At 47.4% G+C, this 15352-nt stretch overlaps 1 protein-coding gene across 1 annotated transcript in view; it reads right to left on the bottom strand.

Moving 5' to 3' along the window:
* The window catches only part of Dscam (DS cell adhesion molecule), a 342911-nt gene that overhangs the window by 54967 nt on the left and 272592 nt on the right, over positions 1 to 15352 (bottom strand). Inside the window, exons 20-22 of the mRNA XM_090331431.1 lie at positions 14912 to 15045; positions 2685 to 2838; positions 1900 to 2017 (exon numbers count right to left, since the gene is read on the bottom strand). Of these exons, the coding sequence (XP_090187557.1) occupies positions 1900 to 2017; positions 2685 to 2838; positions 14912 to 15045 (406 nt within the window). The remainder of the gene's footprint in view (positions 1 to 1899; positions 2018 to 2684; positions 2839 to 14911; positions 15046 to 15352) is intronic.

The raw sequence follows: 15352 nt of genomic DNA on the forward strand, positions 1-15352 counted from the left end.
GGAGTTACAGAGAACCGGACGGGGGTTACAGGATGAAGACCCCCCCCCCACAACGGCTGCTTTTCTTTTTCTCTGTCTACACTGTGGCGTGGAGGGCTGGCTCTGTGCCAGGGGCCTGGGTTCCAGTTGAGCCTTTGGTCAAGGGTTAATGACAGTCATATGACCCTGGGACTCCCTCACTAGAACATTCTTGAGACTGCTGTGAGGACATTCTGGAGATTGCTCTGGTGAACAGAAGGGTCAGCTTGAACAAAGTACTACATCTTGTGATCTCTTCTACTTGAAATCTGAATTATTCTTTAATGAAAAAACATCTTTAAATAGTTGTACAAAAGGATTTCAATTCAACCTGCCGTTCTTTTTTTTATACCAATGTTGGGTTTTGAACTCAGAGACTGGGCATTATCCCTGAGCTTTTTGTTTTGTTTTGTTTTGTTTTCCCTGAGCTTTTTTGCTCAAGACTAGCACACTACCACTACCGTGACAACTCCATTTCTTGCTTTTTGGGTACTTATTCGGAGATAAGATTTCCTGCATGGTCTGGCCTTGAACCAAGACCCTCAGATCTCAGCTCCAGCAAGTCAAACTGTGCATACAATGTTCCTTGATCACTGTCACTCTCTAAGCGGTGGTCTCTTGAGGAGGCTGTGAGTTGGTTCTCAGGTGACAATGTCTCATCACAACCATGGTCTCCAGGCAGGCTATCGTGCAGGCTGGGGTCATTCCCACACCTGGTAGAATGCACACTGGACCCCAGGCACATATCAATGTCCTGGGGCTTACAAAATTTAAATGTAATGAGAAAATTGGCCACTGGACTCAGTCCATTATTTCTAGGGTTGATGCTTTTAAAGTTCTTTTGTTTGGAACTAGGCACTCTTCTGAATCCATTAGATCAGATCTCTGCTCATGAGTGAATTCTTAGCTCTTATTTATAATCTAATTTTTCCCCTATGAATAAAGATAAAGCATGTTTAAAACACATATGGACAGAATGTTTCACATCCACACTCATCTTTCTATCTTGGCTGCTTCTCTCTCTCTCTCTCTCTCTCTCTCTCTCTCTCTCTCTCTCTCTCTCTCTCTCTCTCTCTCTCTCTTTCTCTCTTTCTTTTTGCTTATTACTATTGAGTATGGAAAAGCAGCTTTATATTATGAAGTCCTAATACATTCCCTCTCTTAAAATTGTTTCTCAGGTCAGGTGATGGTCCATTGTCTCTGAGTGCAGGGCTGATGTGAAGGCTGAGGTGAGTCTGGGAACCTTGTCTTGTTTCATGTTGCCAGTGGACCCAGTTGGTAGGAAGCTTCCACAAGGAGCATGGGATAGGTGATGCTGTCTTTCCTTTTGAATCTTCCCATGACTTTCAGTGTCCAGATTTACAGAACACAAATGCACTGGCTTAGTGGTAAAGTGCTTGTCTAGCATGCACAAAGCCCTGGGTTCAATTCCTTAGTACCACATACATAGAAAAAGCCAGAAGTGGTGCTGTGGCTCGAGTGGTAGAGCTCTAGCCTTGAGAAAGTCCAAGGACAAACGCCCTTGAGTTCAAGCTCCTGGACTGGCAAGTTAGGCCCTGAGTTCAAGCTCCAGTACTGGCAAAAAGAAGGAGGAGGAGGAGGAGGAGGAGGAGGAGCAGGAGGAGCAGGAGGAGGAGAAGGAAAGAAGAAAGAAAGAAAGGAAGGAAGGAAGGAAGGAAGGAAGGAAGGAAGGAAGGAAGAGAAGAAAACAGATGCAGCAGAGAGGATCCCTTCAGGACTAGCGCAGAGGTTGTTACACCGGTATCAGAAGGGAGCTTCCATTTCTTTGCATGAACAAAGTGTCTATCAGACCTACCACACATCTGCTGTGCTGTCCAGGAGGGGGTGTGCATTACAGGTGTACATTGGGTTACTGGTTACCTGTCTTTCATCCATTTCACGGCAGGCGACGGGTCCCCAACAGCTTTACAAGGCAAGACAATGTCCTTCATCCACGGGGTAGTTACCGTGCCACTGAAGGTGAGGATTCGCGCAGGAGCTAGAACAACACCAAAGCCAGAAGCCCAGTGACTGCCCAGGCTCGCTGCCCCCGCTGGCATGGGGCATGCGGCATGCGAGGAAGCCACTGAGCTTGAGATTTTTCCCTAGAAGAACACACAAGGAGCGGAATGTCCCACAGTAACATTTCTTTCTTTGATCAAATTCAATAGCTGGGTCTCATGAGCCAACGAGAATGGCGCTATATTTTCCAAGCTGTGTTTTTTCTACGCGTTCAATTGCTTTTCAAAGAATTTTATGAAGTGGATCAACTCAGTACTAAGACTGTGCATTAAAATGTGCCTTTACTATCTGGAGGCTAGACAGTAAAAACATAAAGCCTAATGGACAAGAAGAAAGAATCAGAAGCAACGCCTATTCTTTAATCACATGGGTCCTTCCAGACTTTAGGTTGCCAACTAGATCTTCAGCGCACGTGATAAAGAAAACAGGCGTTCTTCAGCGTGGCACCTTTCCAAGACCCACCAGTTATCTGAGATAGTGGTTCAGATGTCTGAACAGGAGCTTCTTCCAGAAGCATCTCGCACAGGGGCAGCCCCAGGAGACAGGAGTGCAATGCTCTGGTTTGCCTGCATTTTAGGGCACAGCGGGCTTTACTCAGCACCTGCGGGGCGCCAAGGAAGCAGAGTGGGGACCCTGGGACGCACCCTTAGCCAGCGGCTCCACTGTGATGATCTCGCTGCTGTTGCCACGTCCTGCTGAGGTCACCGCCACCACCCAGACGCTGTACTGACGGTTCCGGCTCAGGTTGGGGATTCTGTAGGAAAATGAGTCGGGGGAGGCCTCAAACTCGCTGATCACCTGTGAGAAGAGACAGAGATGGTCCCACACTCTAAGAAGCAGGCGGGCAGGGAAAGGTCTCCTGAAAGAATCACAGGACTGCCATACTTTCCCTTTGAAAACACAAACGCCACCCCGAGCCACTCTCTCAAAGGCCTGATTCACAACAAGGAGTGGAATTCACTCCACCTAGCCAGCCTGTCCTCGACTGCGGAGCCTTTCTACTTTAGATTAAGTGCCATAGCCCTTCCGTGTTTGGCCAAGGTGAAGGAACAGGCACTAGACTGATTCTATGTCAGACCGCAAAAGAACACAGGACAGACAGACGTGGCTTTAACGGCATCGCGGGACGGCTGAGGCTTGCAGGCCATCTCCGAGAGACGGGAACGTAGGAGGGAATCTACAAGTGCAGGGTTTCTGCATTTCTGAGATGTGCTTCTAGAGCACAGAGCCTCCCTGCAGAGGAGCCAGAAGAGAGAGACCAACAGGAGCAAGCGAAAGTGGGCGGGGCAGTATCTCCAGGTGAGAGGGCTGTGCAAGGAGAATGCTAGGGATCTGAAACGGGCAGGGGAGCTGTGTGTGTACCTAGAGGAAGCTACCTGAAGCCTGGGCAAGAAGCATCTGGGCTGGGACTAGGAGGCACAGTAACCTGCAGCGTATTCTACCAGCCAGGCTGACTCGGGATCCCAGGGGCACTGAGTGTAGCATATAAGGACATCAAAAAAGTAGGGAACAGTGAGCCTAAGCGAGTGGTGCTTGCCCATCTTGGAATATCACACACTTCCAGGACACACATGCAGGCCATGTGTTCAGGAGCTCTTGTGTTTTCAGATGCTTTACACCTGTCTCCCCAAAATGCAGAGGGAATTGGGAGTTTGTTCTTGCTAAACAACCCCGAGTGCGCGCACTTCCCTTGCATGATATCACAAGTTCGTGGGTTGCTACCAGTCCAATTTCACAAAGCTTAAGGATGGGAAAATTATAACAATTGCTCTTATTGCAGCCACACATCATTCAAACATACTTGGGGAAGGAAATGTCTATTGAAAGGTACATTGTGGAAGCTGCCCAGAGTACACGGCTATGAGGTATAGTTGGTCTTTGCCTCCAAAATATACATTTTATTATTTATCGGCTGCCTACAGCATAAAGTGTAACAAAGTCAACAATGAAAACAATCTCTCTCCCTTTCCCCCCCCCCTCTCTGTCTCTGTCTCTCTCTGTCTCTTTGTCTCTCTCTCCCTCTCTCTTTCTTTCCCTCTCTCTCTTACCAGTCCTGAGGCCTGAACTGTCCCTGAACTGAGCCTTGTCAAGGCTAGCACTCTACCCCTGGCCACAGTACGACTTGTGGCTTTTTCCATGTGTGTGGCACCAAGGAATCAAACCTAGGACTTCATGTATGCTAGCAGGCACTCTACCACTAGGCCATGCTCCCAGCCCCCAAAATGTAATTTCTTAATAACATATTTGCTTTGCCATTTATACAGACGATTAACCATGAACATATGTTGTCGTGTCCTCTACAGGTGGGGTGGCATTTCTCTAGACAGCTAGTAGAAACTCAGCCTGATTGTTACTGGGGAATGCAATGACACTGGCATTTCCACTTGAGTTGACAATATTGTTTATGCCTCTGAAGCCCTCAACCGTTCAGCTTCATCTTCCTTATCTCAAGCAAGGGCAGATCCAACATGGCCAAGTGACCAATGCACACGCATTTCCTGCTGTCTCCTGGCTTTAACAACGGCCCTAAATACTCCCAACGTACCTTCTTTCCTAACAAAACACATGAGGCCATCTACTCAGGCCTTGCGAGGCCTCGCATTGTCTACCATCCCCCGCTGGGCTCTGAGTAAAGACTTTCCATTGGGAGATGCCGGGGCTCATTTGTTGTTAGGGATAGGCGGTGTCTCTGGGCTTCCAGGAAGCCTGTGAACTTGGCGTGTGCCATGAGCGCTTGGTAAGTCAGCCAGATGTGAGAAGATGGTCAGTCCCCGTGTAGAGGAGAGCCCTGCTCATGGGGGGAGAGGAGGCTGAGCTGGGATCAGAGCTGGGAGAGCTAAGGATGCCTGCTTGTGGACCCTGAGGGAGAGAGCCAGGTGAGTGTCGGGAGGCCCCCTGTGGATACAAGATGCCCCCAAAGACAGAAGCACGGGGTCATCAGGTATTGATTGTAATCAGAATCCCCCAGCTATTCGTGGTGGGTTTCACAGTCTGTGCAAGCACTTTTTCAAGCAGGTAATAGGTAAAGGTTAAAAAAAAAAGAGTGTCATGGGAAGAATTAATCAGAAGCTCATTAAGTGTATTGAAGCAAAACGAATGGATTAAATTCTTCTCCTTAGTGCTCAGCCAGAAACATTAATTCTGAGGAAGAGGCATGATGCACATTGCTTGGTTATTAAACGTTTGCCTCAATACCACAGTAAGGGCAGTGGCTATAGTTATGTTTTCTTTTTATTCAATTTGCAGCACAGACATCCTGCAGTATGGAAGGTGAGTTGTTAATTGCAGCACACACCTTACTGTGCAAAGCCTCTTCAAATACTGAGACTGTTGGGTGAGATGGGTTCTGCTCGAAGCCCGAGTTTCTCCTGCTATTTCATCAGGTAGCTACCTCAAAGACTTTAGAAGGTTAAATGAGGGAGCAGAAAGGAACTGGGCAGAGCTCCTTGATCGAGGGCATGGAATAAAGCATTGCAGTTTGCAGCCGGGAAGATGCCTCAGGGATTAAGGAAACAAATATGGAAATGAAGCTTTCCTCAAGATTCAACTATTTACTTGATCTGTTCATTCTCATTTTCTTCAGGGTTAAGGAAGGGATAATAGTAATTCTAGATTTTATTAGGCCTAGAGAGTGACTTCATTTTGCCTGGGCTACAAAAACTGGGCAAAAAAAAAGATGTGTTTTAAAGGAAGGCTTAAGCAGTGGAAAGTCAGAATAGTCGGCATGCTTTGAGCAGGGCCCAGGCTATGGCAATGAGCTGGCTCTTCATTCTTCCCCTTGTACCTTTTTGACTGGCTCTGTGACTGGAAAGATGGTGTTGATGGGACAATTCTGGATTTGGTTGAAATTCTGTCAGCCATCCAAGAAAATGTGTGCCTCACTATTCTGAAGGCTCTAGTCCAGAATCTACTTGCATTGTCAACCAAACCTCTTCTCAGCTGAAATCCCTAAGGAGTACCCTGGTACCTGCATCTCAGTCCAGAGAAGAAGGGAGGAGGGGGAATGGCAGAGTCCTTCCCCGATGATGTCATGTGGACCAGACTAAGCCCAGGGTGTGTGTGTGTGTGTGTGTGCGTGTGCGTGTGTGTGCATGTGCGTGTGCACACATGCATGCATGCATGTATGTGTGTGTATGTGTGCATGGGGGTGACTGTGTACAGGCATTATGCATGTGCATGCGTGTATGCATGCACATGTGTGTGTATGCATGCGGGTGGGATGGAACTGTGGCTAAAGACATACACTAAAAGTATTTAGTGTATGTCAGACTGGCCTGATGTTGCTGTTTATGTGCAGATGTCACGAAGCACCCCTGAATTCGAGCATGGGGGCTCACGGGCGATAAGTGATGGCAAGAGTTACAGGACACAGGGACTAGCCACGGTCCTTGAGCTTGTTAAGAAAATCTACACAGAGGCTCTCAGTGTTCTACTGAGCTTGCTCGTGGTCAGTACTGAGCTGTTCCAGTGGATGGTAGGTCAGGTGAACATTTGACAACAAGAGGGTTCATTTCTTACTTTCCTTTTCTTTCTCCTGTCCACAGCAGTATCAGTTCTGATACTCTGGCTCATTGGCTGGCACTCTACCAACTGAGCCACATCTCCAATGCCAACAAGAGAATTCATTAAGAATGGCCAATTCCTACTCATATTCAGAAGCAAAATCATCTGATTTGTCTTTTAAAACCTTCCTGTCTTCCTGATTGAGAACATGGATTAATATTAGCAAGAAGTAAATAAGTGAACTCTTTATGTACATGATTTAAAAATACCTCCTGTTAATACATATACGTGTATATTTATATGTATATATGTATATTTTATTGAAATATCCTTACACATAATATAAATTATATACACATATATGCTATATATGGTTACATATATACTACAAATTAACACATATGAATACACACACACACACACACACACACACACACACACACGCACATATGTTTTACAGGATTCCTGACATGTATACCCATAGTAGAAAATGCAGCCATAGGGATAAATCCAGGCATAGCTTATGTATCTGGACAGCCTTTCTGCTTCACTGTCTTAGGGGGTCTGCTTGGCGCCGCACAGGCTTCTCATGGACTTCCCATCCATGTGTCCTAACAGCTGAAGGAAAGAGAGAGGGTTCCTCTTCTTCAGCTTCAGGCAAAGCCTGGGAAAAGTTCCCTAGACTCGCCTCAGTCAGAATTACATTGGCCTTCTGCTGTTTCCATTCCTCTTTACTTAAAAGATATGTTTGGCCAAGGTGTGGGATAAAATTACCCACATTAAACTACTTTACGGGCTCTTTGATAAGTTCTAAAACAAAACAGAAACCCTGGCTGTTTACTGGCTCGTGCCTATAATCCTAGCTACTTAGGAAGCTGAAATCTGCAGTTCAACGACAGCAGGAGAGTCCCCGAGACTCTTGTTTCCAATTAACCACCACAAAAAGCCAATAAAGAAGCCATGACTATAGTGCAGGCACTAGGCCTGAGCAAACAAAAAAAAAAAACTCTTGGATGGGACCCAGGCCCTGAGTCTAAAGCCTTAGGACCAGTCAAAAGAAAACAATAACAAACAAAGCACAAAACAAAAACCCTGGATGTTTACAAAACATTGCTGAGTTCATTGTTAAGGCCTCCCATTATTTAGCTTAAGGGATGGGTTGATAAAGCCTTCTGTAATCCCCCCCCTGCCAGTGGTTCTCTGTCTGTGAACACCCAGTAAGGCCCTTCCCTTTATTCTGCTGGAGTCTTAGGCCCCTAGAGGTCTGGCCTGGGGTAATCCCTGCAGAGTCTGGTTCATAGCTCATAGCACACTGAGTTAGAATCCAAGACCAGAACTCAGAATGAACAAAAGAAACAGCTGTGTTAGGTGAGTTAATGATGACCCAGAAATCATTTGAATGCAAGAGAAAATACTGCCTAGAAAACGACTACAAAGAGCCAGGCTGCTCAGATAAAATTATTCAGCCTGTCTGATGGATGTAAAAATAATTCCACTTAAAATTTTTTCAATTAACTTTTTAATGGAAAACTAATTCTATCAAAGAAATAGGCTGCTTTAAAAAAATCTCTGATATCTAATTATTAGTATGCATGCTTTAAAAATCTTGAAAGCTCTGCTTTCGTTGGTTGAATATTCACCTCAGCGAATAAAAATAATCTTCTCTAAAGCTAAATAAACAAAACAGATACCTCTTTTAATGATAGGTACAGACACAATGGATACATAAAGTCATTCTGTTTAGCAGAGGAAAAAATGGCCTGGATTTCATTATTTCATTAGGAACTAGTAGCTAAGTCAATATAAGATCGTGTGTGTGTGTGTGTGTGTGTGTGTGTGTGTGTGTGTGTGTGTGTGTGTGTGTTTTGTGGCCTGCACTCAGGGGTCACATGCTAGTCATTGGATTTTTTTTTCCTCAAGGCCGGTTCTCTACCCCTTGAATCACAGCTGCACTTTCAGCTTTTTGGTGGTTAAGTGGATATAAGACTATCACAGACTTTCCTGCTTGAACTATACGATATTTGAGGATTTAGCCTCCCGAGTAGCTAGGATTCGTGTGTGAAACACCAGTGCCCAGCCTGAACTTAAGATCTTTAAGCAGATTCCTATGTATAATTCATTTTTATCAGATTTTCTTTGTATTCCCCTTTCTCATCCCTAGGAAACAATGATGCTATGCCTTAGAGAGTGTCCTGCCAGTGCGGTAGAGAGAGGCTGCTGTCGGCAGGGACTATGGTGTATTGAAGTTACCAGTTTTATTCCAGAGAATTTTGGTGGTTTCTTTGGGCCTATGTAGAAATTACTGAAGTTGTTGTTGTATTATATGGCTGGTGGTCACTTTCTACAAAGTTTTTCAAATATACTCCATGTTATTTGCTGACCTTTCAAACTCTATTTAAAAAAAATTGTATAATGGTTTGCAAGTGAATTAAAATTAATGTCCAGAACAAGAATAAGGACAAAGGAATTGAATTTTCTTGATGCATTTAGAATAGAGGATACCACCCCATTAGCCACCTGGCAAGTCTCAGCCTCCTGAAGTCTTCCTAGCCTCTCTGACAGGCTGACCTCTTCGCCGCGCTTCTGCCTCGACCCTCTTGTGTTGGGATATCACATTGCCCCTGACTTACCTGCCTTTCAGAGGACTGTGACCTATCCAACAAATTCTGTACTCAAGGACTAATGCAGCCATCATGTAACTTCTACCAGAGGAAAAACATTAGGGGAAAAGTCTATACTTAGTAATAAAAATAATATATGCTTCATATACAGTACTGTAAAAAAAATCTCAGCTATTTCTTTCACTCTTAATTAAAAAGAGATTTGAAGCCAATTTAATTCCTTAAATAGAACATGCCTGTGTCAGGCTGCATGAAGAAGATAAAGTCTTTTCAAAGCCAGAATCTTTGGAAAGTTCCTCCACTTCTCGGAGGAATAGGACAGAGATTGGTGGACAGTGAAGAGGGGGCAGGAGAGGGGTGATCTAGAATCCGCATGGAGGTTTGGAAGGCTCCTGAATTCACTGTGTACAGGTCACTGTCCACTTGTAGACAGACCACAGGCAGGAGCCAGCCCCAACATAAGCACAGACTCTGGGTGATAATGAGCAAACAGAGCTCTCTAGCTGGGGTGATGGCTGTGTGTGCGGGGAAGTGGTATCTATCTCTCTACCTTCTGTTCAGCATTGCTGCCAGCCTGTAAGGGCTCTAAAAACAAAGTCTGTAGCTGTAGCTAGTCTGGGGGCTGAGATGGAGAGGACTGAGAGAAGGGCTCAGTTCTAGCTTGACAGGGTGAAAAAGTTCATTAGACTTCCATTTTCAGTCAAAGTAGCTGAATATGGTTGTGTGTGCCTGCCATCTCAACTAGGGCTGGACACATAAAAGAGAAGGAATGCATCTAGGCTGGCCAGGACCCATGTGAGAACTCACCTCGAAAATAGAGCCAAGAGCTTAGTGGTAGAATACTTGCAAAGGCCTGAGGGCAAACAAAAAAAAAAGAGGAAGAAGAGAAGGAGGAGGAGAAGATGGAGGGGAAGGAGGAGGAGGAGGAGGAACACGGAAAGGAGGAGGAGGAGGATGAAAAGGAGGAGGAAGAAGACAAGAGGAAGGGAGGAAGGAAATGATAAAGGGAGGAAGTGAGGGAGGGAAGAAGGAAAGGAAAAGGAGAAATAAAGTCTGTGTTTGAAAGGAGCATTTAAAGGTTAAAGGATGTGGGCAAAATACATCCAGTCTGTGTGCCTGGATGACATCTCAAAGCCAGAATTCTGCAAGCCAGAAGGTGGACGAGCATTCCAGTGGGCCTAGAATGTCTCTCTTCCAGGAGAAGGGAAAGGGGGGCAGAAACATGAGAAGGGGTGTCAGTGTGTGGGAAGTAATGCACCCACCAGCTGATGAAAGTAACTGTAACCCTCTATCCATTACCCCGACAATAAAAAAAGACTAAAAAAGAATTTTAAAAAAGAGAGAGAAACTTCCAAGCCTGGTGGGTGTCCGGCTGAGATCTGAGGATAAAGGTTTGAAGCCAGATGGGGCAGGAAAGTCTGTGAGACTCTTATCCCCAGTTAAGACAGTGGGGGGAAAAGCCAGAAGTTGAGCACTAGCCCTGAGAGTCAAAGCTTAGGGCCAGCACCCAGGCCCTGACTTCCACGGTTTGGCTGCGCAGAAAGTCCACTGCCAGGCCTGCGCTCACCTCCTTGGCTCCAGAAGCTACAAGACTGAGCTCAGGGAGTTGTCTTCCCATGATGCCCTGCAGCACCAGGAGGCACTGGTGATGGCCTGAGAATGACACTCAGGCCACAGCAAGACTGAGCAGTGATTGGCCGAGGAAGAGTCCACTGTTAAAGGACAAACTTTGGAAAAGTGACAGACTCCAGAGAGCAGGAGTCTAATAAATGGATGTGAATTCGAGTGTGAAAAAAGTTAAAGCCCACAAGTCATCTTCCATTGGAATCTTCCTGAAGCGGCAAGGATACCTTCCCCACGCCAGTCAAAATGCTATAGTCCCAGTCATGGTCCCAGCACTTAGGATATTGAGATAGGAGACGCAAGAGTTCAAGACTAGCTTGGGTGATGAACAAACAATATACAAACCAGACAAACAAAACCCAAAACGTCTCCCAAAGAAATGCGCTTCTGAAGGATGTTTTTTAAACCAGAATCCCTGTGTGAATTCCAACATGGATGCTTTGCAGTGGCTTCGCCTCTATGTGATGTCTCCAGATTTTCCATCGACAGCATGTACCTGCCACACAGACCGTCTCAGCAAAGATCTGACTGTTGAACCCCATATGTCTCATGTGAGACGCCAACAAGCCACCAGGGAGGCCAGACTGTGCTGGGGACTAATGATGATGCAAGAAGTGACAGCGAGTTGATAATCCATGCTGGGAGCACCAGGTGGGTGGAGCTGGGGAGGGCAGGGTGCAAACCCTGGGTTGAGCCCAGTCACTGGGGGAGACGCAGCCACTGTGAGCCCAGCCACAAGGCTGACATACCCCACTGTCAAGCTGAATGATCCTGGCTAGACTGCACTGTCTCCATCTCGTTCTCAGCAAAGAGAAGATAACTTCCTTTGTAGAAGGCACAGAACGGTGGCTCATACATGTGGGTCATGGAAGCAATGCAGAGGACTGTGAGTGTTCAAAACACACAGCAAGCAGGCTCTGATGACTCACATCTGCAATCCCTCCACTCCCAGCCCCTTTGTACATCTTCCTTACAATAAAATAAAATTAATCAAAGAAGAGCTGGATCAAGTAAAACAATAACAACAAAGAAGACTGGTATATTCTTACTACCTCACTCAGCCATTATGCTAGAGTGCAGGAACTGGATACCATTGTATCTCAAGCTAGAATAATTGATGTGGATATAATTATTCGCGCCTTCTGATATAATCTTTGGGCATGAGAGATCACTGCTATTTGATTTCATAATCTAGGGTCTTTATAAATGAATTCAGCCTCGTGAAGTAGATAATTTCCACGTCCTAGTGCTTATTTCACATTCATGTGCTTATTTCATATATATCCTTTTCATTTTACATTTTTAGTAGGGAGGAATATTAGTAATAAAATCTATACCAGTCACTTCCTAATCTGAGATCTTAAGAGATGATCTCATCTGTGGATTTTCTTTGCTTACAATATTGTTTGAGTTATGCTGATGCTCTGTCCTGCTTTTAGACAACCAACACCAGATTCACTTACAGGGAATGTAATGCGTCAGGCTCCACCCAGAGCCTGAAGTTTTAATTTATTTTTTTATGCTAACCTAAGACTAGAAGTAAATTCCTATTATTGGGCAATCTATTTTACATATTAGAGCAAAAAATTGGCTTAGCAAGGTTTTTTTTTTTCAAGAAAAGGTGTTAAATTGGGGATCTTGCAAATGAATTGACAACGACAAGGAAATTCTCCAAGGGACTTTTAAGAGGAGCTCAAATTATAGGACATCCTGTGTCCTGGTTTATCCTTGCATGTTCTACATTGGCTATGAAATCATTTCAAAGGAAAAAAAAGATTCCCTTGGGAAGAGGAAAATGATCAGAGCTCATGCTGCCCTCTGGTGGTCACTGCTGGGCATAGGCAGAAATGCAAAAATCCCAAAGACAAAGCAAACATTTCAAAGTGAATCCCAGGAACTCATTAAGGAGGGGAAAGTCCCAACTAACTCCTTGTTAATTCCACATTATGAGCAGAGCTATGAATGAAATCAGTGATTTTAAATACATGAATAGAAATGAGACTGTAAAGATGGAAACTTCATTTTGCCCAGGGTCTCTATACGTCTTTAAAAATGCAGTAAAAAGTTCACCTATCCTCTACTCTTAAACCTGCAATCCCAGTTACTAACAAAACTGAGGTCTGAAGACCACAATTTCTAGCCAGCCCTAGCAGACAAATCTGGGAGATTCTTACATCTAGTTAACCAGCAAAAAGCTGCAAGTGGGGGTGTGGCTCAAGTGGTAGAACAAGTGAATAAAAAAAAAGCCTCATGAGAGCATGAGACTCAGAGTTCAGGATTCAGTACCTCTCCTCTCTTTTTCATCTCTTTTCCTATCTTCCCCACTCCCCTCCTCCTCTCCTCTTTCCCTCCCTTCCCTTTTCTCCTTCCCTATCCCCTTCTCTCCCATCACCTCTTCTCTCTTTCCTTTTCCTCCCCTTTCCTCTCTTCTTCTCTCCCCTTCCCTCCCCTCCCCTCCCCTCTCCTCCCTTACCCTTCCCTCCCCTTCCCTTCCCTTCCCTTCCTTTCCATTATGGGAGTAGTTCAGGGTCTCACTGTGGCCCAAGCTGGCCTTCTATGAAATGTTATTGCATTTGTAATATGACTAAACAACAACAGCAACAAACACACTTCCCAGGAGAAAGGGAAACCTTCAGAGGGGCCCTTGACAGTTCCTTCCCTCCATTCTGCTTCTAGCCAGCTCTCACTCTGGGGAAGGCCTGCTGGCCGGAGCCCCATGCTCTGTATAGGAAAAGACACCAAGAATCTGCAGGGAAATCATTGCACCTGCCCCGTGCTGACCACTGCGTGGACCTTCCCCCTCGCTGACCACTGTGTGGACCTGCACCTCGCTGACCACTGAGTGGACCTGCCCCCTCACTGACCACTGCGTGGACCTGCCCCTCGCTGACCACTGCGTGGACCTGCCCCTCGCTGACCACTGAGTGGACCTGCCCCCTCTCTGACCACTGTGTGGATCTTCCCCCCTCGCTGACCACTGCGTGGACCTGCCCCTCGCTGACCACTGCGTGGACCTGCCCCTCGCTGACCACTGTGTGGACCTGCCCCCTCGTTGACCACTGCGTGGACCTGCCCCTCGCTGACCACTGTGTGGACCTGCCCCTCGCTGACCACTGAGTGGACCTGCCCCCTCGCTGACCACTGTGTGGACCTTCCCCCTCGCTGACCACTGCGTGGACCTGCCCCCTCGCTGACCACTGCGTGGACCTTCCCCCTCGCTGACCACAGTGTGGACCTTCCCCCTCGCTGACCACTGCATGGACCTTCCCCCTCGCTGACCACTGCGTGGACCTGCCCCCTCGCTGACCACTGAGTGGACCTGCCCCCTCGCTGACCACTGTGTGGACCTGCCCGCTGGGAGTCCCACGAGGGCACAGGTCTCCTCCCTCAACCCGACACATCCACCACTGTCTTCTCAGAGGCCAGGGTGGCATTTCCACTTTTGAGGTGAAGCTCAGTTTGGGGACAAACATGGGCTAGTGGTGACCTATGTGCCTGTTCTGGGGACTGTTGGTGACCTCTGCACCCTACTCTAGGAGCTGCTGGTGACCTCTGCACCCTTTCTCACACAGCGGCATACACACACACACACACACACACACACACACACACACACACGGGAGTGAATGTTCTCCTGTGAATCTCTGAGGAGGTTCACAATAAGGAGGTCTGCCACATGCCCGTGGAGGGGCGTCCTCTGTACATCCGTCGTGGCTCTGCTCTCTTTGGTAGACATGGGGATATGCCAGCCCCCATGAGAAACCCAGAACGGTGTGGGGGGGGGGTGATCAGACCTCCTCTTTCCTGGACAGCAGATTCGGCGGGTGGCAGGCGGGGTCTGCCCTGCTTTCTCCCTGGCCTGGAGGGTAGACTTCACCAGGGGACAGTGGCTGCGTCCAGGAAGCCTGCCTGGAAGCCACACGAGACCACTGACATCCCGGCCTCAAAGCAAGCCTATGGCTGTTGGTCTGTGCAGCCCACCCGCAGGCTTGACTTTACCCATGGCGCTGCACACAGGCCCAAGTTGGCGGGAGGAAGGCCAGCCACCGTTCCCAGAGAAGAGCCCTTAAGGGGCACATGTTCTTAGAAGGTTCTGGAGAGCAGCTGGCGGCCTGTCCACTTACCGTGGGGTAGGGGTGGGAACAGAACACGGTGTACTTCCGGATGATGCCGTTGAGCTTGAGCGGGGGCAGCCAGGACACGAAGACCATGGAGGCGGAGGCCGCTGCCGCCTTGACGCCCGCCGGAGGACCTGGAACTGGAGGGGCTGGGGTTAGTGGCAGGGTGGAGGGCCCTCTGCCTTGCTGGCTGGGCGTCTGGTCCCCCATGACATACTCCAGCAGCCTGGGCGGCCGTGGCTCCCAGGGAGGCCCACAGCCCCACCCCACTGAGCGTGTTCCCTGAGGTCCTAGGGGAAAATGGCAGCGCGGGGCCTCATTTGAAGAGAGGGCCTGTAAGGAGCTCGTTAGCCCACAGGAACCACGAAGGTCCACCATGGTCCATTTTGGCCAGAGGTCGTATACAAAGAGGGCCATTCTGGACACAGAGACAAGCACAGGTAATGG

Source organism: Megascapheus bottae, chromosome 1 (assembly GCF_031878675.1).
Source record: "Megascapheus bottae isolate mThoBot1 chromosome 1, mThoBot2.hap1, whole genome shotgun sequence".
Taxonomy (NCBI): Eukaryota; Metazoa; Chordata; class Mammalia; order Rodentia; family Geomyidae; genus Megascapheus; species Megascapheus bottae.